The sequence below is a fragment of the Oncorhynchus tshawytscha genome, linkage group LG14 (assembly GCF_018296145.1).
Source record: "Oncorhynchus tshawytscha isolate Ot180627B linkage group LG14, Otsh_v2.0, whole genome shotgun sequence".
Taxonomy (NCBI): Eukaryota; Metazoa; Chordata; class Actinopteri; order Salmoniformes; family Salmonidae; genus Oncorhynchus; species Oncorhynchus tshawytscha.
In genome coordinates this window covers 18,119,179-18,146,057 of record NC_056442.1, presented here as the reverse complement: position 1 = coordinate 18,146,057, position 26,879 = coordinate 18,119,179, and the positions used below count along the sequence as shown (strand labels likewise).

Genomic DNA, 26,879 nt, shown 5'->3' with positions numbered 1-26,879 from the left:
ACGTCATGCGCTTCAGCACTCGGTGGTCCCATTCTGTGAGCTTGTGTGGCCTACCACTTCGAGACTGAGCAGTTGTTGCTCCTAGATGTTTCCACTTCACAATAACAGCACTTGATGGAAAGGTGGCATCTTATGACGGTGCCATGCTGAAAGTCACTGAGCTCTTCAGCAGGGCCATTCTACTGCCAGTGTTTGTCTGTGGAGTTTGCACAGCCATGTACTCGATTTCATAAACCTGTCAGCAACGGGTGTGGCTGAAATAGCCAAATCTACTAATTTGAAGGGGTGTCCACATACCTTTGTATATATAGTGTGTAGGTTATTAAAAGTCTAAAGTTTGGCTAGATTTGCTGGTGCCTCACTAATGTCAGCATCGGTGTGGACATTAGAGGCTGTAGCCAATACGCATAGGCTTCACCTACACTTTGACATGTAGGCAAATTATTTACATATACTTACATTTTTTTAACAGAATACCAAGTGTCTTTCAAATCAATTTAAAATGGTCAATTTTGGTTAATGGCTTTGGTGCCCTGGCAGATGGCCTTGGTGCCCTGGCAGACTGGGCAGCTCTTGAAGGCCAAATGGCCTTTCCCCTAAAATCACAAAATTCCAGGCCTGGGTCCCACTGACAGGCATTGTTTATCAGCAATGTCACCACTTCCCGGGAGGGCCTCAGGGGTGTGGGGAAAAAAACGTGGAGATCAGCAAAACTCTATGACAAAGAGCTAACTGCACACACTGACAACACAGTCCCAAGCTGTGCAATGCATACAACTAAAGCCGGCAGACACTACACATTTTAACCCGATCTACGGGCTCCTGATCAGCTCCCGGCGCATTTCTCCAAATGATAGGAAATCGGAGCAAACCCAGAGTAACATGTAATGCCGCAGCCCGTAAAGCACATACCCGGTTTGCGGTTGATGGCTCCAATGGGCACTTACGTTGTCACGATAATTTGCAAACATTTTGATATATATATATATATTCGGCCTCAAAATAAGCCATTATCGCCAAGTATGAGCAGTGCTCATAGCAAATGCAAAGCATATCCCACCATTAGCCAATCAGAACTATAAAAAAAGGTTCTCATCAATTACCTCACAAGTTCATCACAACAATGGCACCAAGTGTATGGCATACCCTCACATACCCCCTCAATTTGAGCCCTTCACTGACAGATATTTAAGGAGTGTGCGGTGAATGAAGGAATTGGCCAACAAAATCTACTAATAATAGCCTATAATTTTGTCTGTCAAACAAGTAGACCTACCTAGGGCTGTTGAAGAGACAGTATTACCACCACACCAGCAGTCACGGCCGAAGTAAAATTCCACGTGCGTTACGCTGATTTCCTCTGATGCACTCAGGACATGCATTGGTAATAACCAACTCACTAACAACCATCAGGTCCTAATGGCCTGGTACTCAAGGCTCTATTGTTCCTCTAACCACTCCGACATCAATGCAAATGCAATTGAAAATCATATTAAACAATCATATTAAAAACTGTAGCATGCTTTTAAAACTCACTGTGATTGATCAATTTGAATAAATTGGTTCAACAGGTTGAAATTGAGTGGAAAACAGTCGTTGTGGATGTTGTTTCAAAGCCTAACAACGAAATGGACAGCGCTTTCTAAGGTGATGATTCATTCAAAAAACAACCATATGCATATTAGAGCTTATGCATAAACCTAAATATGAGGCCAACCCTGAAAAAAAAAAATATATTTTAAAAATAATCATTGTATATACACAATACACACATTGCGCACGGCAGATTTTTTTCTTTCAAAAACTGACTTAAGATGTCTGGTACATAATTGATCTAGCCTATAACTCCAAAATGACAAATTCTAGTAATCGCCTTTGAGTGTGGACTGTATTATTATGCATTCAAATGGACTGGTTACAATATGCTACGCTCCAAACTTTCTATTCATGAGTCTGGGAGAGAATGTATAGACCTAGGCGATGCTGTTGGTTTAATGATTGTAAGCAGGCCTGCTTACAGAGTTAACCTACAATTATTTAATTATTAAAAATTACAGTGAATTTGTATTCGATTTTGAATAGCCTAGTAATAGTGAAGGGTGCATGCTCCTCACACAGTGGTTGATGCATGGAGTGAAATAAGTGGAGTGAGTAGCCTACCTGGCATGATTGAAAAACAAACAGGCGGGAAAGCGGCCTCTGACAAGTATTTTTTCCCTGTCCATTCATAATGGGCCATTGTAAATTCATAACTAATTTTACATATTAGTAAAGACAAGATTAAATTGAAAAGTCTGATGGATGAAAATATGATCACTTGATGAGAAAACAACGTGTACAGCCTGAGGCAAAGAATAAAGCGCAAGCTTTTTTTGTGACTTTCGCAACTCATCAATTGCCTATAGTCTCATCACGCAGCCCATATACTGTATGATTTGATTTCTAAGACATTCTAAAAAGGTTTATCACTTACAACTAAGTTTAAAAAATAACTAAATCTAGCGTATAGGACCAGTTTCAAAGGAACAATTTTACACTCAATATAGCCACTCCATGTGTGCACTCCCTCTCATTTTATAGTATATTCTTCGTATAAAATCATATCAAATAATGGCAAGGGATTTATAAGCAAATCTTGACTGCTAAATGAACAAGCCTACAGCCTATGGCATGGCACATAGCCAGATAACATACAGTAAGCCAAGTTACTCATATTCTGCTTTTCTCAAAATAGATTTTCTTTATATCATAATGTTTCTTTAGACCTGACTAAAAGAAATCATGGATGTATTGTGATGGTGTTTATTAAATTGATTCATTAGACTTTTTAAAATTTAAATGTAGGTGTTCCAAAGGCACGCATCAGCGGCCTGGAGATGTGATTATGTTAATTACGGTCAATTACTGTGAGACTGGCAGTATTTTGCATGACAATAACAGACTGACCCAATGTCATGACCGCCACTGCCCTACCTCTTACTTCTTATTAAGAAACAGGTTAACACAAAGCCCTCGTTGATAGTAAAGTCAAATTAAAATGAAGCCTACTTTCAGCACCCATGCACTGTCCATCTCTGATTGATTATGCCCCGGCTGCCACGTCAATGTAATGTATGTAAATGTAAAGTTATGTAAATAACTCAAAATCTGGCTTATTGTGAGGTCAACAACTCTGCCTATGATTAAGATATTTATCAATGAAACAGTGTTCATTCAAATCAATAATAGCAGTAGCAAGCTTTCAAAGTTTACCTCCGGTAGTTGTCATCTCCACGCTCTCTCTCTCAAACTGAACATCAGTAATCCACGTGCACAGATGATGCGTTCCTTGTATGTACATTGAAATGCCTCAGTTGCTATGATGATTTCCTTACTAGGCCTACACATGCGCAAACATAGCCTGATTCTGGCCCAATTGTCTAATCATAATGCCATGGAGGTGCCGCCAGGTATATACTATACCGTTTACTAGGTCACTACCATTTGGCTTGACTGAATCGTTAAATGTGAGAGGTTCTCCGGCGGTTAGAGCCTGCAGAGTGCGCAAAAATCTTGTAGTGTATTTTTGTCTTTAGACAAGGCAAACCATAAACAAAATGCAGCTCACAGAGAGAGGAGTGCTGCACCACAACGGCAATGTCACTGATCGATAACACCTGCCATTAAACACCTATTTAGTTGCATTGCATTGGTTGTATTAGGCTATAGGCCTAGTTTGACCAAGTAGCATCCTATTCGTTCAAACACCCCATGAGAGTACTCATGTTGGAAACGTAATTTCTCTATTTTGGATAAGATGAATGAAACAGATCCAGTACAGGCTAGCCTACTTGCTGGGTTTCTGGTCTGTTGATTTCCTTCCTTGCAGGAAAGTGGACTTCAGATGCAGAGGACAAAATTGCACCATTTCTTCATTTGGTTGTCAGGCCTCTCTAGATCTACACACGCTATTGACATGATCGTGGTTGATTCACAGCTCAAATTCCATTTTCAGTCTTTGATGGTGCAACAACCAGCTCAAGAACTTTTTGTATATTATGTGGTTGTTGGTGTAAAAATCATGGTAAATGGTCAGAGGTCTTTTGCCAGTACCAATTTCTGTGGTGCGACAAAGTGGAGAGTTCAGCACAGCACTGGGTTGAGAAAATATATGGGAGGCTATTGTGCTACTTAAGAACACACCTCAATGAAAAAATAATGCCCCGCCTACTGGTTTATCACTTTGAAATGGGTTTTTGGAGTACATATTAAGTAACATTCAGTAATAATACACATTACTTATATACAGCTTAGGCTATACCATATGGGAGATAGTCAACTAAAGGCTTTTACTTCAGAAACGAACAATTGACTTAACATGAGAAGAATTGTCACTTGCATGCAGCCGGTGGAAAATTATCAGTGGGCATACCAATCCTTGCAGGCTTTTACAAGACTTGAGAACTTGCAATTTTAGCAGACAAAGCAACTTACAGTCACACGTGCATATACTTTAAGTTCGGGTGGTCCCGGGAATCGAACCCACAACCCTAGCGTTACAAGAACCATGCTCTCTACCAACTGGGCTACAAAAGGACCACATGTCGCCTACACTATCCGATAAAGCACATGTCGCCTACACTATCCGATAAAGCAAAAAGGTGCATAAGTACAGGAGCCAAAAGGCATGATGTCTTCAATGACATTGTGAAGTGGAGTGTTTACTAAATGCCTGGAAAAGGTCGTACTTACCTATCAGTGATACTGGACTGTGTGTCGCTCATTGGGCTTCCGTTTCTAGATTTGCTTTGATTTATATCCAATTATCATTTTCCAAAGTATGATAAGAGTCTCTTTGAAGTCCTTCCCTAACATCCGTCTGTGTTGAGGAGATGCTTGAAAAAGATGACATAAAAAAATAAAACATTGAGAGCTGAATCCCCAAATAACAATGTTATGAAAACACCTTAAAATTGTCGGCGATAGACTCCCAGTGAAAAATAACGTATGGGTATGTCCTAATAATGAATTCAAAACATCAAATGAATAGTTTTGCAAATCCTTCGCAGTGGAATGCTACGTATTCAGACAAGCCACTGACAATAATGAAACTTTCGCTGCTGTAACCCTTGAGATAAATGAGTACCTCTAATCACTCCTCGTCTTACAGCTCTCCACCTTTTCGCAGAAGACACCGTGGTCAGGGATGTTCCTATTGACAATGTGTTCCGTTGGAAAATATTGATACAGCCTCCACTTTCACTCGGTCTGCATCTATCTCCATGTACGAATCCTTTGACGTCAATCGAAATGGTTCGCATCACACTTTTGTCAGATGTAAAACCCTATAGGAAATACAACCAGTTAACCTGGCCTGGTGTAATAATAGTCCGACTGCCTTTTTTTGTTGTTGAAAGATGTTGAAAATCGAGTCAGTCCCATTTGGTGTTCCCAGACTCCAGGTTTGCCTTTATCCGCGGACGAGCAGCCCCTCGTGACCAGGAGAATTTCTAAAAAACTGACAAGTCTGAGTTGAAACCCGTGTTGTGAATTAGCTAACTAGTTAGTAATTATTGAATCAACATGAACTAGGTAATATTCTTAGCTTGATTAGCTAGCTATAGCATTCGTATTTACCCCCTAGCTATTACGCTATTTAGCTTGCTAGCCAATGTGCCCGTCTAAATGTGTTCAGTTAGCTTGAACTGAAGCTAGCCAGATTACAACGTTAGCTAGCGGTTAGTTAGCTCCAGGGAGTGGAAACGGGACGCCTTTTCCCCCAGTCGACTCGAAACGTGTCCGACGTTTTCCTTAAAAGTGTTAAGATTGATAGTTAGCAACGAAACAAAGTAAATCGTTGTAATTCAGCCGACTGAATGCATTAGCAGCTACAGTCAATTGCTGCAGAGTCTCGGCTAACAACGGTGGCCAACTACTATACAGCTATATCTAGCAACGAAAACAGATTCTCAACTCTCTTTCACTAGCTACAAAACTTTGTTTCGTGTGCTCCGACAATCCTGGATGTCATTCCCAAAAACACGAAATCACAAAAACACGCTGTCCAACAAATGTAAAAGGTGCCCCATCGAATATGAAGTCCATACGAGCTAAGGAATCGTTTCTTGTAAATCTCATTTGGGGTTGCAAACATCCACAAAACTTAACGGAGCGCATTTTTCAATGACTCCATGTTTCCAGAATTTAGACAATTTGAAGTTGTTTCTCTGCAGAATTCCGTTGGATGTATACGCTATGCTAACAAGGTTAGAGCTAGCTAGCAAACGAATTCTCTCATTCACAAAACAAAAACCACCGAGTCGGTTATCACTTTAGAAGAATGTGATTATTAGAACGTGTTTCCAGATATGTTATTGAGGAGAAAATAAATGACTTTCTACAATTTTCCAAAATTTCAGGATAACTACGCCCTGACCAACAGCTCCCAATTTGCGTCTGTCTACTTCCGCCGGGAGAAAAATAAAAACATATAATTTCCAGACTTTCATAAAAAATAATAAAACATTCGTCTTATTAATTGTGGTGTCTGATTGGATGTCCTTGGCAGATGGGATAAAAATAAAAACTTGGCCAGACTTTTAATTAAAAATAATAATATTCCTCTTTTGCCTTGTTCATTATGGTGTCTGATTGGATGTCCTTGGGGTTACAAATGTATATTATGTAGGCCAAATTTATTGTGAACATTATCATTGTTATTATTGGCCTAATGATTATCACATTGATATTCTACAACACCATATTATATTCCCCTCATTGTGTCTACTTATTTATTCCTGTGTTATACCACTTCTAAAACTTGAAAACATCTGACACTCCAAAATCGAAGCTTGTCAGATGTTTTCAAGTCTCAGAAAGTGGTATAATGTCAAGAGGAGTTCATGTCGACTGTTGTATGCCTTCAACCCAAATGAATGGAAACAAGGCACCGAAAAAAATTACATCCCTTATACTGCTCCCATTCTTTTGGGATTCAGGTATACTGTATTATTGGATCTACACAGCAGATGGCTTAGGACGTGCACTAATCAGGACTCACCTTTTGGGGTCAGACAACTTCGGACAAACTTTAATTTGTGGGTGAACTATTCCATTAAAATGACCAGTAAATAAAAGTACAATCATTTCCTGCTGTAACAATAATACATCATAACCATTTAACACTGTAAAATGTTATGGCATTTGGCAGCAAAACGTGTTCAAACGTAACATTTTTGGTTTACCACTCTAGTACAGTATTTTGGAGGATTGTTGATTTACAAATGCCACCATGTGGACAATTTGAATACTTCACGCACAGAGCACTCTGTGGCTATAGCGCAATAAGTCTACCCTACTGTACGGGACAAGGCTACGCTACTTTTTTTGAAAGCAATGTAGGCTAGTATCCCTTTAAATATGTTGTAATACAATTAACATAACTAATTTAAAGTAAATTCTAACAAGTGGCAAAGTAGTAGTTCCCTGAGTAAAAATAATAAATCTGTTCAAATTTTTCTAATAAATATTTGATACTATATATGCCTAATATGTGCTGTAATATTTTACTTGATATTACAGCACATATTTCTATACCAGATTTGTATTCAGGGTATTTATTGAAAACACAAAAGTAAACATTACATTTGAACATGTATAAAGTCAAAGGCACACATATTTATTCTCCTTTATCACAGACACAGGGGTAGTGAATGTTGACATACAGTATGTGGAATGGTATTTAACTATTTAGGCACCATATTTAAATATTTCATATAAAAGTAGTGAATTTCAAATATGAAAGCATACAATAGTGGGAAATGTGACCTAGCATCATACTGGAACATTTTAAGCAATACAGTGCACAAACATTTAGCACAAATTATTGTTTACCCATTGGTATTTTTTAAGTAAGACACAGGGGTGGTGAATGTTGACAAACAATTCCATATTGTCTAACTATTGAGGCACCAGATTGAAATATTTTGAAAAGTAGTGAATTTCAAATATGAATGCATACAATATTGGGAAATGTGACTTAGCATCATACTGGAACATTTTAAGCAATACCATGCACACAACAATTATTATTTTAAACTAATTTACAATGACTAATATACACCCAATCAAGCACTGGAATGCCACAAAAACATACTATTACAGTATGTTACACAATTACGGATTTGTTGCTGTTCGCTTTAATGAAAAACCCATATTGTAGCTAAATGGAAAGACAGTTATCACAAGAAACATGTAGCTCTTTACTGAGTTGTATGTTATATAAAAGCCAGTGTCATGTAACACTGCAATCTCAGCGAGCGTTAATAAACCTCTTCCTAAAAACCAAATGGAATGTTTTTAAATGGCTTATAAATTGTACTACAATTCAAATTAGACAGACTCAAATTAGAAAAATTTGACTCAAAACATTGCAAAATATTTATAAAAAGTTGCATTTCTGCAGAAAAACTACTGCATACAACAAAATACTGCAAAAGGAAAAACAATTTCGGTTCAATTTCACTGCCGCAAAAAAGTGTTGCCGAACCTATCAGGATTAGGGAATGTTATGTGCCTATTTCCCAATAGTCAACTTATTGCTGGATACAAGGTTAGAAGAACATACTATTAGGTTACAGTTAATTGTAAATAGGTTGTGAAATACATCTGTTCATCATATTGGCACTAGGTCCTTTGGTTTCAAAAGACAAACTATATCTCAATTGTTTTTTCTACAGTTGTACATTTTTGAAGATGCTTTTGCATCATTCTCTTGCACTTGTTAAATTATTTTTTTTAAATGTACAAGTGTTAGCTAAATACCAACATATTCCCATATAACCATATAGACCTAAAGAATGGGTTGACTTTAACCCCATGCTTACACAACCATTAAATGTATTAAGGTTGTCTATTAGTATAAACATTGGATGTTTTTATTAATCTTCTAATGATAAGGAAGTCTTTCAGTCGGTCTTTCCGACATGTCCGTTAACTGCTGCCAATTTGTGTTGGTCTCTCCAGAGTCTGTATTTGGATTGACTCTTGCGGTAGGCGAAACGACCAATGTCCACCATGAACACCCAGGACAGCACATACATGGCAACTCCCCCACACTTTATAATTAACCTGGGCCGTGGGGAGATGAGCTCGCAGTACAACATCCTCCCGCCAACCACTATGCGCATGAACACAAATAGCACCACAAACAGAACATCCACCACCTCCCCTGTCAGGCTCTCATAGCGACCCAACTGTCTCAGGAACCAGCGAGTTTGCAGCAGGGGGTTGGTGATCTCGCTAGCAAAGATTACGGCGCAGGACTCAATGCCCGATTCCCCCAAGCTCAGGGTCAACAAGATACCCAGGATGCTCATCGTGTGGTGGACCAGCATCACCGGGCCCTCTGTGCGGAAGTACACACACCAGCCCATATCGAAGATGAAGTAGCCCAGGCTAATGACCATAGCACTGATCTGAAGGGGGGTGTTCTTTGTGCCTGGAATCAAGATCACAACATTATTGTAACGTCTTCATGGTTAGTAACATTGTCATACACACATCCAATTACTGTATACTTGGCAAGAAACTCTACATAAAGAACCTTGAGCTTTGGATGTAAACTTAGTTCTCGGAGTAGATTAACAGGTCGACAAATGACCTATGGGGACTCCTTCCCCTTCACGCGATGAGATGCTTAATATAAAAGATATTTACAGTCACGCCATTCCCTTACTGTATCCACGTGACTTGTCACTATAAAAGGCGGTGTGACGTGACACACTGTCAATTACTTGACTTGAATTCCACAGAGGTGGAGGAACGACATGAAAGCTTGGCGATCCGTTACTCTACTCAGAGAACCAGGGCTAAATCCGTAACGTTCTCTCTTTTCGTAAAGGGGTTGCTGTACCAAACAGGTGGTTCAGCAACAGAGTGGGATACCTCACCATTAAACCTTAGTCCAGATGAGCCCCTAGGAAGTCATTGTATCCACACAGCAGCAAGCTCTCCTCAGGCCCCCTCAGACAATTCACATTTTTGTTTTAACCCTAAACTGCCACACCTGATTCAATTAGTCAAAGGATTGATTAATTGTAACAGAAAATATTAACCCAACAGGGTGGGATTATATGTCAACTGTAGTATACAACTGTAAACACAAACAAGCTGAAAGCTTAAACTTAAACATGAGATGCTTTAATTAGGTGTAACAACACCAAGAGGGGAAGCCCTCTGTATAGAACATCCATCTCACTGATGGTTGATAAGTATGTACAAGGTTCAAAGTGCGATCGCTTATCTGGGTTGAGAGAGCGTGCCGTGTCCAGAACCACAGACCCCACTGCTGGTGTGGACATAACATTGAGTCTGTAGTACCTTGTGAAAGTCATGGGTGTTGATTCCAGGGAGGCCCCTCTGAACTGGGCCCATGAGGTGGCCATACCCCTGGTGGAGTGTGCTACCATGCCATCTGGAGTTGGTGTACCTGCTGCAATGTACCTTAGGTGTTCTCCCCATAACACACAACAATCTGTTCGGTTTGATAAATAATTATCTGGTTGCGGCAAGATAGTCACTCAATCCCCTAATCCTGCAAAGTGTATACAACTCACAACACCCCTGTGAGAAATGGGGAGTCTGTCATACACACATTCAACGTAGATATGGACTTCCCTGCAGCAATAAGCATCTGGAGAAAAGTCTAAATGTCATAAATTGGTCAGGAAAAAGGCGATTCTGCATGGGCAATACACCACTTCCACTTGTAGGAATAAAGTCTTTGTGTAAAGGATACCCTTACTGCCTGTATTATATCAATTACCAAGGAGGGTAATCCTGCAGCTACAAGGTGGTCACATTCAGGTGCCACACCCACGTCACTGGGCTGGGTTTTGGGGTGGGAAAGCTAGCCCTTCACTTGTGACAGGACGTCCGCCCAACGATGGAGTTCCCATGGTTGGGAGGTTGTCAGCTGTACAAGGGCTGAAAACCAGTGACCCTGTGGCCAATGTGGAGCCACAAGTAGAACTGACTTGTTCTCAAGAATGAGGTTCCTCAAGACCTGAGGGAGCGAGGGAATTGGTGGAAAGGCATAGGGCAGCCCCCTCGGCCATCTGTGTTATAGGGCGTTGACCCCGAGTGGGCCTGCTGGACCCTTCGTGGAGAACCACATCGGACAATGTTTGAGTCTCGCAAGGTTAACAGATTGGCCCCGGCAGGTGTATTGCTTTGAGGGATGTAAGTAGTGTGTTTGCCCAAAGCAGTAGCTCCCTTGCTACCTGGTGTAGTGTCATTGACCTCAGTCCGCCAAGGCAGTTGATGTATGCAACCACTGTCATGTTGTCTGTCCGTATCAGTACATGCTGGGAGGAAGTGCTGGAGTGCAAGGTGAACCGCCTTGAGCTCCAGAACATTGATGTGAGCTGTTGTTTTTGGTGCGGACTATACACCACAAACCCCTTACTGGTTCAAGACTGCTCCCCATCCCTGTCGGATTATGTCTGTAATCAAAGTCACCTGGGTGTGAACTGCGCTTAGGAGAACTCCACCGGGAGTTTGAAGTGCTACGCACCACCATTGAATTGCTCTCTAGAAACTCTTCAGTAGGACTGAGAACGTATGTTCCTCCACCAACGAGCAGGTGCAGCCTGTCTGAGCCTGTTTTTTTGGGGGGGCATCCCAGTTGGGGGGCCTGGGACAGGAGAAATGGTTTGCTGGCTGACACATTTATATGTGCTTCTCTGTCCTCCTTTAGACACTTGGGCCGCTCCTGGCTAGGTGATACGGGTATACCTAAGAGTGGAACTTTCTCTTTGTCAGAGAGCTTGGGCTTCGCTAACCATAGGTGGTGCTGTGCAACACACATGCAGCCAAAGTCTTCCCAACCATATGAGCATTGCTCTGAAGGCACTGGATGAGCAGATCGGTCACTGTAGACAGTTCTTTCATGGTCCTAATATTATAGTCTGCTGCTACTTCTGACTGAAGGCCAGTATTGCTGCTAAATTGCCAAGCCTAGCGGCTGAAGCGGTGCTGTCATGTGTCCTGCGTAGGAAGCGATCAAATGCCTTGCATCGTTTGTTAGACAGCTCTTGGTCTGAACTGTGACGGAGAAGCAGGCAGAACAAGTTAAGCAAATGATTTGTCCATACGGGGGAAATGGCCAAAACCATTCTCGTCTGTACCATGAAGTGTAGCTAAGTGATTTGCTTCGCATGGAAAGTTTTTTTTGACTTGGCGTGTTCCATGTGCATTGGAGCTTGCGCACAAAGTCTTTGAACAGGAGGCATGTCTCAGTCTTTGAAGAACTGAATTCATCAAACTTGAATGTGGACACCATGGCAGAAAGGGGCGTGCTCCATGTTGAGGTTCCCACTTGCCTTCTCAAAGATTTCAAAGGATTCTTTTTTGGTGTGTCACTGCCAGTAGCAACGGTCATCAAAAATTGTTAAAAGGTTTTAAAAACAATTCTAATAATTGCAACAGTTGGACAATGGATACTCCAAATTGTTAGAATCCATCAGGTATTGAGTGAATTATAGCACATAACATTTTACTTTTATGGACAAATAATGAATGGAGTTCAGGGATTTGGGTGGGAATTCAGGTATTCAATTGGTCAAATTTCAAATGTTTTTCTTAGAATTCAGTCATAAATTTTCTAATGGTATCAGGTATTTCTTTGATATTTTATGTTCAAACGATGAAAACGATATGTGCCTCATTTGCATAAATACACTGGGTGTATTTGCATATATGAAGACATTAAGATAAAGGGGTGGAACAGGGCTGCAACCATGACAATGTGAAATGCTTACAAGCCCTTAAACAACAATGCGGTTTTAAGAAAAATAAGTGATAAGTAAAAAATAGTCTGGGTAGCCATTTGATTAGCTGTTCAGGAGTCTTATGGCTTGGGGGTAGAAGCTGTTAAAAAGCCTTTTGGACTGCTTGCCATGTGGTAGCAGAGAGAGCAGTCTATGACTAGGGTGGCTGGAGTCTGACAATTTTTAGGGCCTTCCTCTGACACCGCCTGGTATAGAGGTCTTGGATGGCAGGAAGCTTGGCCCAAGTGATGTACTGGGCCGTACGCACTACCCTCTGTAGTGCCTTGCAGTCAGAGGCCGAGCAGTTGCCATACCATGCAGTGATGCAACCAGTCAGGATGCTCCCAATGGTGCAGCTGTTTAACTTGAAGATCTGAGAACCCATGCCAAATCCTTTCAGTCTCCTGGGAGGGAATAGGCTTTGTTGTGCTCTCTTCACGAATGTCTTGGTGTGTTTGGACCATGATAGTTTGTTGGTGATGTGATGTCACGTTCTGTTGCATAATTCAACAAGTGTGCCAATAGCAGGATACACTCAGATTAAAAATCAACACGCTTGGATCTAGATTACATCTATCTATACATACTTTACATCGTTTGCGAGAGCAGACATAATATCACTCACTATAAGTGTTAATTTCTGGAATTTGCTTTAATTTAGGAACATCATCACATTTGTAGCAAATTATAATTTTTTCAATTACATAAAAAAAGAATACCCATCAAAATAAAGTTCTTTCTTCTATTTCTTAGCATTCTTATAGATGCAACGGAAAGACAATGCATTTCATTGAGCCCATTTCAGCCATCACCGGGGTGTTGTTTGACAGGTCATTACAAACATTTCCACGGTCGTAAAGTTAACAGGAAAAAACAACAGGCAGAAGCAAGAGTATGAAAGAGTCGCAGGAGTAAAATGAAATAAATCAATCCAGCGAGATTTAAGTGACAAGTGGATTTTTCACCCTTCAAACACAGGAAATAGATGGCTGAAAAAGACAGATCCTCAGGTGGGCGGGGCTTAAGCGTTGCTATATATTTCCACGACCGTGGAAATGTTTGTAAATGACCTGTCAAACACACTCCGGTAATGCCTGAAATGGGCTCAATAGAATACATTGTCTTTTCGTTGCATCTATAAGAATGCGAAAGCTTTGTCTGGGATTTAACATACCATTAACACATTGATGGGTGTTCATTTTTTGTGTAATTGAAAGTTAATTTGCTACAAATTAGATGCACTGAAATTTAAGCAAAAAGAGTATGAAAGAGTAAAATTAAAAGCAATCAATACAGCGAGATTTAAGTGACAAGTGGATTTTTCACCCTTCAAACACAGGAAATAGATGGCAGAAAAAGAGTATTGCTACTGCCAGGCCAACAGGCTGGGACTGGATGATGCTAGAGCCACGGTGCATACCATCATCAGAGTGATCATTGTCTGTGGCACAAGAGTGGGAAGCTCTTGTGGACAGTACATCAGTGTCACCGGATTCAACAACCACACTCTGTTCAGAGGTAGGGGTTGAGTTTGGTACCGGCAGTGGAAGTCTGGCCATGATGTGCTCGAGGGTGGACTCCGTGTTTGCCATGCATCTGCCCAGTGACATAACCTCATTGCACAGCTCAGTGCAGTGAGATTTGTGCCCAGGCGAGGATGAGCGACGGCGTTGATTGGGCAGTGGATCACGAGGGGAGTGAGACCTGTCATTTGACCTGGAGCATTTGGAATGATTTTCAGAGGAAGGTCTACGATCAATGATCTGTGTGGCAGATTCATCTGATGACAGTCCGTCCGGAGGTTCTGTCCACAAAGTTCTCAAGTCGAGATATCAATGCGCTCGGTGTGAATTTCTGCTACTCTGTGCAGCAGCTTGAGCATGTTCAGCTCCCAAGCAAAGAAGGCAAAGAGTGTGCTCATCCGAGGCTAGGAGATGTTTCTCATCCTGTTGACACGGGTGGAATGACATCCTGAATACAGCACTGAATCTGTGTGCAAGGAATGGATTTTCACACAATTGTATACAAGAGAAGTGTGTTCCAAGAAAAAGTCTCGGTGTGCCTCAAATTCTGCTTCAATGCATCGAGCTGGTGCCTCGGTGTCGGTGATCTCACTCTCCTAGGCCTATGTGAATAAGTTTTTAACCTGGTCAACATTCGCAAGGCCGTTCTCAGAGCATGTGCAGACCAGCTTGCAGGCATCTTCACGGTCATTTTCAACCTCTCCTTGTCCTAGTCTGTAATCCCCACGTCTCAAGCTGACCACCATCATTCTTGTCCCCAAGAACTCTAAAGCTACCTGCCACAATGACTACTGCCATGTGCATATAGCACTAAGATCTGTAATCATGAAGTGCTTTGAAAGGCTGCATGGCAAATATCAACTCCATCATCCCAGACACTTGAGACCACTCCAATTTGCATAACGCCCCAACAGATCTACAGACAATGGAATCTCAATTGCACTCCACACTGCCCTCTCCTACCTGGAAAAGATGCATACCTATTTGAGAATGTTGTTCATCGACTACAGCTCAGCATTCAACACCATAATGCCCTCCAAGCTCGTCATCAAGCTCGGGATCCTGGGACTGAACACCTCCCTATGCAACTGGATCCTGGACCTCCGGACGGGCCGACCCCAGGTGGTTAGAGTAGGCAACAACACCTCCGCCACGCTGACTCTGAACACTAGGCCCCCCTAAGTGTGTGTGCTTAGCCCCCTCCTGTACTCTGTTTATCCAAGACTATGTGGCCACGCACATCTTCAACTCCATCATAAAGTTTGCTGACGACACGACGGTTGTAGGCCTGATCACCAACGGAGATGAGAAAGCATACAGGAAGGTCGTCAGAGAACTGCCAGTGTGTTGCCAGGACAACAAACCTCTCCCTCAATGTCAGCAAGACCAAGGAGCTGATCATGGATTACAGGAAACAGGCGAGAGGTCAAGAGCTTCAAGTTCCTCTGTGTCCACATCACTGAAGACTTAACATGGTCTTCTCACACCAGAACGTTGTGAAGAAGGCACGGCAACGCCTCTTATCCCTTTGGAGGCTGAAACGATTTGGCATACCTATCAGATTCTCAGAAACTTTTACATCTCCACCATTGAGGGCCTCCTGACTGGTTGTATTACTCTCTGGTATTGCAACTGCCCTGCTTGCGACCGGAAAGCCATACAGAGGCAGTTATGGATGGTCCAGCCGGTTTCTGAGAAAGAAAAAAAACTGCCAAAGACTTTAACCATCCGAGACATGGACTGTTCCCCATGTTCCCGTCCAGCAGGCTGTACCGGTGCGTCAAGGCTCAGACCAACAGACTCCTAAACAGCTTCTATCCCCCTACTGCTCTCCCTCAGACTATCCACACTGACTCTATCTATGCCCATCCACAGGTCTAACAGATACAACCTATGGTCCTGCTAAAATTATTATTGATGTAATGTATTACTCCATTACGCTGCTGTCCATTGATTATTGATTGCCATTACTATTAGTATTTGTCCTGTTACTGGTCACTATTACCCGTTTACATGTATACACTGTGTTCCATGACATAGACTGAACAGGTGAATCCATTTGAAAAATATAATCCCTGATTGAGGTTGCCTGTTAAATCTACTTCAATCAGTGTAAATAAAGGGGAGGAGACAGGTTAAAGAAGGATTTTTAAGCCTTGAAACAGTTGAGACATGGATTGGTAATGTGTGCCATTCAGAGGGTGAATGGAAAAGACAAATTATTTAAGTGCCTTTGAATGGGGTATGGTAGTAGATGCCTGGCGGTTTGAGTCTGTCAAGAACTGCAACGCTTCCGGGTTTTCACGCGGAACAGTTTCCCGTGTGCATCCAGAATGGTCCACCACCCAACTTGACACAACTGTGGGAAGCATTGGAGTCAATGTGGGCCAGCGTTCCTGTGGAATGCTTTTGACACCTTGTAGAGTCCATGCACCGATGAATTGAGGCTGTTCTGAGGGCAAAAGGAGGTGCAACTCAATATTAGGAAGGTGTTCCTAATGTTTTGTACACTCAGTGTATATCGCAATTAGTGTTTTAGCGTAACTATTTATCAAATCCTGGAACAGTACCATCTAGTGGTCAGAACCTGGTATCAGGACATAGGATGGGACATAAACCAAACAACTTGAATGACTAATTTCGCCGAACAGAAAAAAAAAGCACCAAATTCACTGAGAATTCATTACATAAGATGAAGAAACAATACTCTGAGCCGCAGATCCATACTACATGTCAGAAATAGAGAACTGATTCTGTATACTTGTTGGGTTGGGATTGGAGTGGAGGTCTGTGGGTGGCTTTTAACAATTTCTTTGGATTCCTTGTCTTACGCATTGTTAGAAAACGTTGGTGTAATTCGGATGCAAAGTACTACATTTATTGAATATTATATGAAGCCAATTTGGGTGCAATCAATTACAATTTGATCTGTGAGAAATTAAGCTATCTAAACAAACATGTTTTTACAAAAATACTAATCTTACCCGTGTCCAACTACAGAAATGATTTCAGAACAATATGAGATGGTGGTGTCATGGCTTGCTAAATGACATGGAACGATCCCTATATACCAACTTAACCATGTTTAGAGAATGGTTGCAGCACTCTTCATGGAAACAATTACACGGTTTCAGTGCAATTAAATAGTGAGCATCTTACCTGGATGTGTGAAGGGCCAAGGTCCTTCCACATAGCCTATGTATGCTGTTATGCAGACCGCCAGGATGCCATGGAGCAGTGTGACCAGCCTACAGTTCCACTCAAAGCCACGGCTTTCATTGTTATTACACAGTAGTTTGTAGAGAGTGATCCAGCCTGTTAGGCAGAGGACCACGCCAATAGGCAGCGATGTCATCCCTCAGCTAAATACACAAAAACAAAACAAAAACCACTTAAATGACCAACACACACACACACACAAATACACTGTAGAAGTTTCATAAGATTGCATGACCCCTTCATTTTCTACCATCACCAACAATATCAGCTATGCTCAAAATTTGTGCAAGTCCGATTAGCCTACATTTTATGTTAGTAAATGTTCTGTAAAATGCAGCATAATTGCAATATAGAAATACAGTGCCTTCAAAAAGGTATTCACACCCCTTGCCTTTTTCCACATTTTGTAGTGATGAAACGTGGGATTAAAATTGATTTAATTGTATTGTTTTTCCCCAAAATATTTACACAAAATACTCTGTCAAAGTGGAAGACAAATTCTAACATTTGTAAAACATTTATGAAAAACAAAACAAATATATCTTGATTAGATAAGTATTCAATTCATGTTAGAATCACCTTTGGCAGCGATTACAGTCAGTCTTTCTGGGTAAGTCTAAGAGCTTTCCACACCTGGATTGTGCAACATTTGCCCATTATTCTTTTTAAGTCTTACCATAGATTTTCAAGCAGATTTGAGTCAAAACTGTAACTCAGCCACTCAGGAACATTCACTGTCTTCTTAGTGAACAGCTTCAGTGTAGATTTATCCAAGGATTTTGCCTGTGCTTAGCTCCATTTTGTTTTTGTTTTTTTTATACTGAAAAACTCCCCTGCCCTTAGCGGTTACAAGCATACCAATAACATGATGCAGCCACCACCATGCTTTAAAATATGAAGAGTGGTACTCAGTAAAGTGTTGTATTGTATTTGCCCCAAACATAATTGCTTTGCCACATTTTTTGCAGTATTACTTTAGTGCCTTGTTGCAAACAGGATGCATGTTTTAAATTCTGTACAGGCTTCCTTCTTTTCACTCTGTCAATTAGTTAGTATTGTGGCATAACTACAATGTTTTCTCCTATCATAGCCATTCAACTCTGTTTTAAAGTCATTATTGATCTCATGGTGAAATCCCTGAGCGGTTTCCTTCCTCATTGGCAACTGAGTTAGCAAGGATGCCTGTATCTTTTTAGTGATTGGGTGTATTGATCCAACATCCAAAGTGTATTGAATAACTTCACCATGCTCAATCAGTGCCATTTTTTGCAAGGCATTGGAAAACCTCCCTGGTCTTTGTGCTTGAATCTGTGTTTGAAATTCACTGCTCAACTGTCGAACCTGACAAAATATTTTTACGTGTGGGTTAGAGATGAGGTAGTCATTCAAAAAAATGGTTAACTATTATTGCACACAGAGTGAGTCCATGCAACTTATGTGACTTGTTAAGCACAATTTTACTCCTGAACTTATTCAGGCTTGCTATAACAAAATGATTGAATACTTATTGACTCATTACCAGTGGTGTAAAGTACTTAAGTAAAAATACTTTAAAGTACTACTTAAGTAGTTTTTTGGGGTATCTGTACTTTACAATTTATATTTCTCGCAAATTTTACTTCACTACATTCCTAAAGACAATGTACTTTTTACTCCATGCATTTTCCTTGACACCCAAAATTACACATTACATTTTGAATGCTTTGCAGAACAGGAAAATTGTCAAATTCACACACTTGTCAACATAACATCCCTGGTCATCCCTACTGCCTCTTATCTGGTGGACACACTAAACACAAATGCTTGGTTTGTAAATGATGTCTGAGTGTTGGAGTGTGCCCCTGGCTATCCATAAATACATTTTAAAAAACAAGAAAATTGTGCAGTCTGGTTTGCTTAATATAAGCTATTTGAAATTATTTATACTTTCTTTTGATTCTTAAGTATATTTTTTCCAATTACATTTACTTTTGATACTTAACTATATTTAAAACCAAATGCTTTTAGACTTTTACCGAAGTAGTATTTGAAATGGGTGACGTTCATTTCTACTGGAGTCATTTTCTATTGAGGTATCTTTACTTTTACTCAAGTATGACAATTGGGTACTTTTTCCACCACTGCTCAAGACATTTCAGCTTTTCATTTATAATTCATTTGTAAAAATTTCTAACAATTCCACTTTGACATTATGGGTTATTGTGTGTAGGCCAGTGACCAAAAACCTCAATTGAATCCAATTTTAAAATTCAGGCTGTAAGACAACACCACACGCTGCTGCTACTGTCTATCTATCCTGTTGCCTAGTCACTTTACCCCTACCTATATGTACAGTACATAGCTACCTCAATTACCTCGTATCCCTGCACATCGACTCGGTATTGGTACTCCCTTTATAAAGTCATGTTATTTTCTACTTGCTAATATATCCATGTTATTTTTACTCCTTATTCAATGTGTATTTATTTCTTATGTTAATATTTCATTTTCTATCTTATCTTTAACTCTGCATTGTTGGAAATAGATCCGTAAGTAAGCATTTCACTGTTAGTCTACACCCGTTGTCTTCAAAGCATGTGAGAAATAGAATTTTACTTGAACAAAATGAGGGAAAAGGTTGTGAACACTTTCTGAAGGCACTGTAAATTACCTTCCAATGAACCTGTGTTATAATTAAGCAATAAGGCTCGAGGAGGTGTGGTATATGACATATATACCACGGCTACGGGCTGTTCTTATGCATGAAAAACAGCCCTTAGCCTGGAAACAGCCCTTAGTGCCTGGAAACAGACCTTAGCAGTGGTATATTGGCCATATATCACAAACCCCCAACGTGCCTTATTGCTATTATAAACTGGTTACCAACGTAATTAGAGCAGTAAAAAAATATATATGTTTTGTCATACCCGTGGCATACGGTCTGATATACCACGGCTGTCAGCCAATCAGCATTCAGGGCTCGAACCACCCAGTTTATTAACCCAAAGTGAGTGATGAACAGTGTATGTCTAAACTGAGCATCTTGGTTTTCCTGAACTGAGCACAATAATGTACAAGTGTAAGCTGAATACCAAAGACTACTCCCCAATAATCATACACAATCATTGGTAGTTAATCATTTGTTAAAGAAGTTCTATTAGTATAAACATTAGATGTTTTTATTCATCTTCTAATGATAAGGAAGTCTTTCAGTCGGCCTTTCCGTTAACTGCTGCCAATTTGTGTTGGTCTCTCCAGCGTCTGTATTTGGATTGACTCTTGCGGTAGGCGAAACGACCAATGTCCACCATGAACACCCAGGACAGCACATACATGGCAACTCCCCCACACTTTATAATTAACCTGGGCCGTGGGGAGATGAGCTCGCAGTACAACATCCTCCCGCCAACCACTATGCGCATGAACACAAATAGCACCACAAACAGAACATCCACCACCTCCCCTGTCAGGCTCTCATAGCGACCCAACTGTCTCAGGAACCAGCGAGTTTGCAGCAGGGGGTTGGTGATCTCACTGCCAAAGAGCACGGCGCAGGACTCGATGCCTGATTCTCCCAAGCTCAGGGTCAACAAAATACCCAGGATGCTCATGGTGTGGTGAGCCAGCATCACCGGGCCTTCGGTGCGGAAGTAAACACACCAGCCCATATCGAAGAAGAAGTAGCCCAGGCTAATGACCATAGCACTGATCTGAAGGGGAGTGTTCTTTGTGCCTGGAATCAAGATCACAACGTTATTGTAAACACTATTTATGCTTAGCAACATACACACATATATCAAAGTATACTGATCCACCCCCCCCCCCAAAAAATAGCTCCTATACCAACTTTACCACCTTTTACAGAGAGGCGGTACAGGAGCAGCACTACGTGGGATTAGATAGTGAGCATCTTACCTGGATGTGTGAAGGGCCAAGGTCCATCCACATAGCCTATGTATGCTGTTATACAGACGGCCAGGATTCCATGGAGCAGTGTGACCAGCCTACAATTCCACTCAGAACCGTGGCTGCCATTTGTGTTACACAGTAGTGTGTAGAGAGTGATCCAGCCTGTTAGACAAAGGACCACGCCGACAGCCAGCGATGTCATCCCTCAGCTAAATACAAAAAAACACAAGTGCAATACAGAAATAAATTACCTTTCAATGAACCCTTGTTAAAATTCAAAGCAACTGATAAACAATGTTTATCTGAACTGAGCAGCTGTAGTGTTCTGGCCAGTCTGAGTATTGAGGATTTGGTGAGGTCTCATGTGTTTTTATTGGGAAATGAGACCATGATACACCTTCGCCGATTAGGCCTGGTTCGATGTCGTGTTCAATTTCATCCCACCAAAGGTGTTCGATTGGGTTGAGGTCCGGGCTCTGTGTAGGCCAGTCAAGTTCTTCCACACCGATCTCAACAAACCATTTCTGTATAGACCCCGCTATGTGCACAGGGGTATTGTCATGCTGAACAGTAAAAGGGCCTTCCCCAAACTTTTGCCACAAAGTTGGAAGCATTGAATCGTCTAGAATGTCATGGTATGCTGTCGCGTTAAGATTTCCCTTCACTGGAACTAAGGCGCATAGTCTGAACCATGAAAAACAACAGACTATTATTCCTCCTCCACCAAACTTTACAGTTGGCATTATGCATTTGGGCAGGTAGCGTCCTCCTGGCATCTGCCAAACCCAGATTAGTCTGTCGGACTGCCAGATGGTGAAGTGTGACACATCACTCCAGAGAATGGGTTTCCACTGCTCCAGAGTCCAATGGCATTGTGCATGGTTATCTTAGGCTTTTGTGCGGCTGCTCGGCCATGGAAAACCATTTCATAAAGTTCCCAACGAACTGTTAATGTGCTGACGTTGCTTCCAGAGTCAGTTTGGAACTCTGCAGTGAGTGTTGCAAATGAGGACAGACCATTTCTAAGCACTGTTTAAGCACTCAGAGGTCCCATTCTGTGAGCTTGTGTGGCCTACCACTTCGCGGCTGAGCCGTTGCTGCTCCTAGACATTTCCACTTCACAATAACAGCACTTACAGTTGACCGGGACAGATCTAGCAGGGCAGAAATTTGACGAACTGACTTATTAGAAAAGGTGGCATGCTATGACTGTGCCATATTAAAAAAGTCAGAGCTCTTCAGTAAGGCCATTCTAATGTCGATGTTTGTCTATGGAGATTGCATGGCTGTGTGTTCGATTTTATACACCTGTCATCAACAGGTGTGGCTGAAATAGCGGAATCCACAAAATGTGAAGAGGTGTCCATACACTTCATATATATATATAGTATAGTATAGTATATATATATATATATACTGTATGTTATGTTTGGTTACACAAGACAGGTTATTTAAGGCTAAAATAATACGAGGGTAGTCGGTCGGGATGGATGGATAAGATACCAAAACTACGAAAATAGCACATATTGAATCATGTAGTAACCAAAAAAGTGTTAAACAAATCAAATACATTTAATATTTGAGATTCTTCAAATAGCCACCCTTTGCCTTGATGACAGCTTTACACACACTTGTCATTCTCTCAACCAGCTTCATGAGGTAGTTGCCTGGACTGCATCTCAATTAACAGATGTGCCTTCTTAAAAGTTCATTTGTGGAATTTCTTTCCTTCTTAATGCATGAGCCAATCAGGGTATACAGAAGATAGTCCTATTTGGTAAAAGACCAAGTCCATATTATGGCAAGAACAGCTCAAATAAGCAAAGAGAAATGACAGTCCATCATTACTTTAAGACATGAAGGTCAATCAATACGGAACATTTCAAGAAATTTGAATGTTTCTTCAAGTACCGTCGCAAAAAAAATTAAGCGCTATGATGAAACTGACTCTCATGAGGACTGCACAGGAACGGAAGACCCAGAGTTACCTCTGCTGCAGAGGATGAGTTGATTAGAGTTACCAGCCTGAGAAATTGCAGCCTGAATAAATGCTTCACAGAGTTCAAGTAACATACACATCTCAACATCAACTGTTCAGAGGAGACCATGTGAAATCAGGCCTTCATGGTTGAATTGCTGCAAAGAAACCACTACTAAAGAACACCAATAAGAAGAAGAGACTTGAAACACGAGCAACAGACATTAGACCGGTGGTAATTTGTCCTTTGGTCTCGAGTCCAAATTTGAGATTTTGGGTTCCAACCGCTGTGTCTTTGTGAGAAGCGGTGTGGGTGAACGGATCTCACAACGTAAAGCATGGGGGAGGTGGTGTGATGGTTCTTTGCTGGTGACACTGTCTGTGATTTATTTAGAATTCAAGGCACACTTAACCAGCATGGCACAGCATTCTGCAGCAATACGCCATCCCATCTGGTTTGGGCTTAGTGGGACTATCATTTGTTTTTCAACAGGTTAATGACCAAACACACCTCTAGGCTTTGTAAGGCCTATTTTACCAAGGAGCATGATGGAGTGCTGCATCAGATGACCTGGCCTATTTGAATAATCTCAAATATAAAATATATTTTGATTTGTATAACACTTTTTTGGTTACTTCATGATTCCATGTGTGTTATTTCATAGTTTTGATGTCTTCACTATTATTCTACAATGTAGAAAATAGTAAAAATAAAGAAAAACCCTTGAATGAGTGGGTGTTCTAAAACCTGACCGGTAGTGTAGGTTTAGCAAATTCGTAACATATTATACCAAATGGATGATCTACATTCACAAATTAATACATATCATACGAAACATATCATGGGCTCCCGAGTGGCGCAGCGGTCTAAGGCACTGCATCTCAGTGTTACTACAGACCCTGGTTCGATTCTAAGCTGTATCACAACCAGGCCATGATTGGGAGTACCATAGGGAGGCACACAATTGCCCCAGCGTTGTCCGTTGTCATTGTAAATAATAATTTGTTCTTAGCTGACTTGCCATGTTAAATAAAAGGTAAAAAATAAATAAAATATATAATAAGAAATGCAGTGTCTAAGATTTTTGTACGAAATAATATGAAATGCTCTGAGATCAGGTTGCACTGCAGACAGTCTCCATTTCTGTCACTAAACTGTCAAAGCAAGCTAGTGTATCTATTTATTATTTTTTCATACACCTTTACATACATTATGTAATAAAAAATAATATCCAAATGTAAATGTTTATACTATTTATAGAGCTAGCTATATTTTCCCCTGTTCAGCTGTTTTGACATCAGTGCAGAAGGGGAGAGAGCAGCTGGCTTGCTAGTATAGGGTACCACAGTATGAGTCATAATACCCATAAAACCTAGCAGTCAAACAGGGAAATGGTTCCAATCGTTTTTCCACCACAAATTTTTCCCATAGGGTTTTTTAGAAACACTTACAATAAGGGCTGTATTTCATGTAGGCTTACGTGACGTTTTGATAACCATGCAAAACTCTTTAGGACAAGCTGACTTATCAATATATTCACCTGTATTTATCCCCCCAAAATGAAATGCTAATTATCTGCTAATGTGGCTATCATAAAGAACTACAAATGCCATGATGATCTGGATAAGACAGCCAAATCGAGGCAAAGGAAAGAATCTCTGGAATAACTAACTAACTAATGTTAGTGAAATGTAGTAATCAATCAATTGGCTACAATTCTTAAAAAATGAACAATTCTGTGAAAGTCTTAAATTGACACAATACAAGTTCGCAAAGGTGTCAGCTAGAGATGACATGCAGGAGCTTGCAAGGACTTGTACGAGTTTACGTTAGGCAATCGTGCATCGCCTTGGTCCGTACAATTGCCCTTATTTTAGCGCCCCAAAAACACAATACTTCCAGATCAACTGTAATGTTAATACCATTGTAAAGAACAACTTATCCCATTTCCAGCAGAATAAATTAGATGACCTAAACCCTGCCCGTTTCTGCATAATTCAAGCAGGCAATGAGCCCCGTCGGGTCTTTTTAAAAATGGCGGGTGGGGAAGCGAAACTCATGCGTGGTAGTGAGAAGGAGAGGAGATGTGTGGGGAAATTGCTTTTTTTCACTCGATCTGTCCAACTTAAAGCATCGAAAATGTAAATAAAACACTATAAATAGTTTATATAATGTCATTACAAACCTATTTGAAGGTTTGTCGAATCGGGTTTTTGGGGCGGTGCTAAAGTGATCGTAGAAGTAAACAGCGGCTTTGAGAATGATGATCGCATGCAATGAAAAAAAGGACTAGGTATCCCCCTTGTTTTTAAAGGATGATAGAAGTGCTACACCTGGTGGAGAGAGATTGTAAGACAGAAATAGTTGCTTTATGCGTGCTGTACGTTACGACACGTCAAGATGTAACGGAGGGGCAGTTTTTTAAACTTTTCTCCAATACTATAGGTTTCTAATCAAGCGTTGATCGACGGTAATGGTACCATGTCGATCAACGCTTGAATAGAAACCTAGTTCACACCCCCGATTTTGACGTCAACAGTTTCATTAGTTTTCTTTGTAGCCTCGTTTGAATGTTGCGGTTAGCATTTTTTTATCAGAGTAAATAGAGCCGAATATTGATAAGTCAACTTATCCGAGAGAGCTTTCAATGCGTCACGCCGGGGTAAGTCTACACAAAACACTGCCCTTAAGTTATTCTAAAATCCCCTACGGAAAAATGGTGGAAAGACGATTGGATCCATTTCCCTGTTTGACCGTTAGGCTTTATGGGTACTATGACACCTCCAAGCTGGGGCTCTATAGCAAATAGAGAAAATAACACTGGCGAGATGGCTTGAAACCGAGCCATTAATAAAGATGAGAATATTTGAGCTAAAAACACATTAAAGTGAATACATTTGAGTCCTGATGAGCCGTCTAGACTATACAAGGTCAGTTCGATAAGGCAGGCTTTGGATAGCGAGCCTCCTCAAGCTATCAAATATTGGCAAACATAACAATGCGAAATACCTACTTTGTAACATCACCTTATTTCTGCGCCGCTTGCACGTTCATTTCGGTGACATCTAATCTTCTGTCTCTTTGTGGCCAGCATGCTCCTTCGGGTGAGTCACTTCATCTTTTGTTCTTTGTGTCCATGTTGCTCGGCTCATCAACAACAAAAAATGTCTCTCGAGCATCTAATCTCAATAGCCTACTCCCCCACCTTGCAGTGTCAGCAACTGGTGCTGCAGATTGCTGCCCAACCCAAAACGAAATTAGTGAGTTAGTTTCCAACACTCAGTAAGTAAAGAAATATATAATTACTGCTAGCCTGGTTCCGAATGTAGCAGCAGCTTTATTGTCGACGGGTGGTGTCTAGTTGTCAATTTGCCACCTAGAATGGGGTTGTGGCGCCATCTGCTGGTATATTTACTGTACTTGGAGCCTGATAAGAGACGGAAAATTCACCGACACCTTTC

General features: G+C 40.9%; 3 protein-coding genes across 13 annotated transcripts in view; all 3 read right to left on the bottom strand.

The window, feature by feature from the left end:
• LOC112267350 (rho guanine nucleotide exchange factor 12) overlaps nucleotides 1-6,458 on the bottom strand; it is a 69,409-nt gene extending 62,951 nt beyond the window's left edge. For 5 of the 8 annotated variants that reach the window (XM_042297078.1, XM_042297081.1, XM_042297079.1 and 2 more), the window contains exons 1-2: nucleotides 5,126-6,458; nucleotides 4,732-4,874 (exon numbers count right to left, since the gene is read on the bottom strand). In XM_042297078.1, the coding sequence (XP_042153012.1) occupies nucleotides 4,732-4,763 (32 nt within the window). In that variant the 5' untranslated portion in view covers nucleotides 4,764-4,874; nucleotides 5,126-6,458. The remainder of the gene's footprint in view (nucleotides 1-4,731; nucleotides 4,875-5,125) is intronic. The other 3 variants (XM_042297084.1, XM_042297085.1, XM_042297086.1) reach the window with 1 other exon arrangement.
• Nucleotides 6,459-7,636: 1,178 nt separating this feature from the next.
• LOC112266720 (TLC domain-containing protein 5) lies at nucleotides 7,637-26,816 on the bottom strand. Of its 3 annotated transcripts, none has more exons than XM_024444446.2 (3): nucleotides 26,725-26,816; nucleotides 17,492-17,694; nucleotides 7,637-9,478 (listed from the first exon to the last, which is right to left on the bottom strand). In XM_024444446.2, exons 2-3 carry the CDS (start codon nucleotides 17,685-17,687, stop codon nucleotides 8,946-8,948), a joined length of 729 nt encoding a protein of 242 aa, XP_024300214.1. In that variant the 5' UTR covers nucleotides 17,688-17,694; nucleotides 26,725-26,816; the 3' UTR covers nucleotides 7,637-8,945. The 3 variants fall into 3 exon arrangements, with proteins under 3 accessions (XP_024300214.1, XP_024300215.1, XP_024300212.1); XM_024444447.2 differs by lacking the exon at nucleotides 26,725-26,816 and adding an exon at nucleotides 20,458-20,590; XM_024444444.2 differs by lacking the exon at nucleotides 26,725-26,816 and having other exon boundaries at nucleotides 17,492-18,004.
• Nucleotides 20,500-26,769, bottom strand: LOC112266721 (TLC domain-containing protein 5-like). 2 transcript variants are annotated; one of them, XM_024444449.2, is made up of 3 exons: nucleotides 26,445-26,769; nucleotides 21,446-21,648; nucleotides 20,500-21,263 (listed from the first exon to the last, which is right to left on the bottom strand). In XM_024444449.2, the coding sequence occupies exons 2-3, from the start codon at nucleotides 21,639-21,641 to the stop codon at nucleotides 20,740-20,742; spliced, it is 720 nt and encodes a 239-aa protein (XP_024300217.1). In that variant the 5' UTR covers nucleotides 21,642-21,648; nucleotides 26,445-26,769; the 3' UTR covers nucleotides 20,500-20,739. The 2 variants fall into 2 exon arrangements, with proteins under 2 accessions (XP_024300217.1, XP_024300216.1); XM_024444448.2 differs by having other exon boundaries at nucleotides 26,432-26,768.
• Nucleotides 26,817-26,879: the final 63 nt, after the last annotated feature.

Excerpts from the sequence above, each read along its gene's own strand:
- LOC112266720 (XM_024444446.2), bottom strand. The coding sequence starts at position 17,687 with ATGACATCGCTGCCTATTGGCGTGGTCCTCTGCCTAACAGGCTGGATC. Across the intron at positions 9,479-17,491 it reads TTGGCCCTTCACACATCCAG|GCACAAAGAACACCCCCCTT; the intron begins GTAAGATGCTCA and ends TCTTGATTCCAG.
- LOC112266721 (XM_024444449.2), bottom strand. The coding sequence starts at position 21,641 with ATGACATCGCTGGCTGTCGGCGTGGTCCTTTGTCTAACAGGCTGGATC. Across the intron at positions 21,264-21,445 it reads TTGGCCCTTCACACATCCAG|GCACAAAGAACACTCCCCTT; the intron begins GTAAGATGCTCA and ends TCTTGATTCCAG.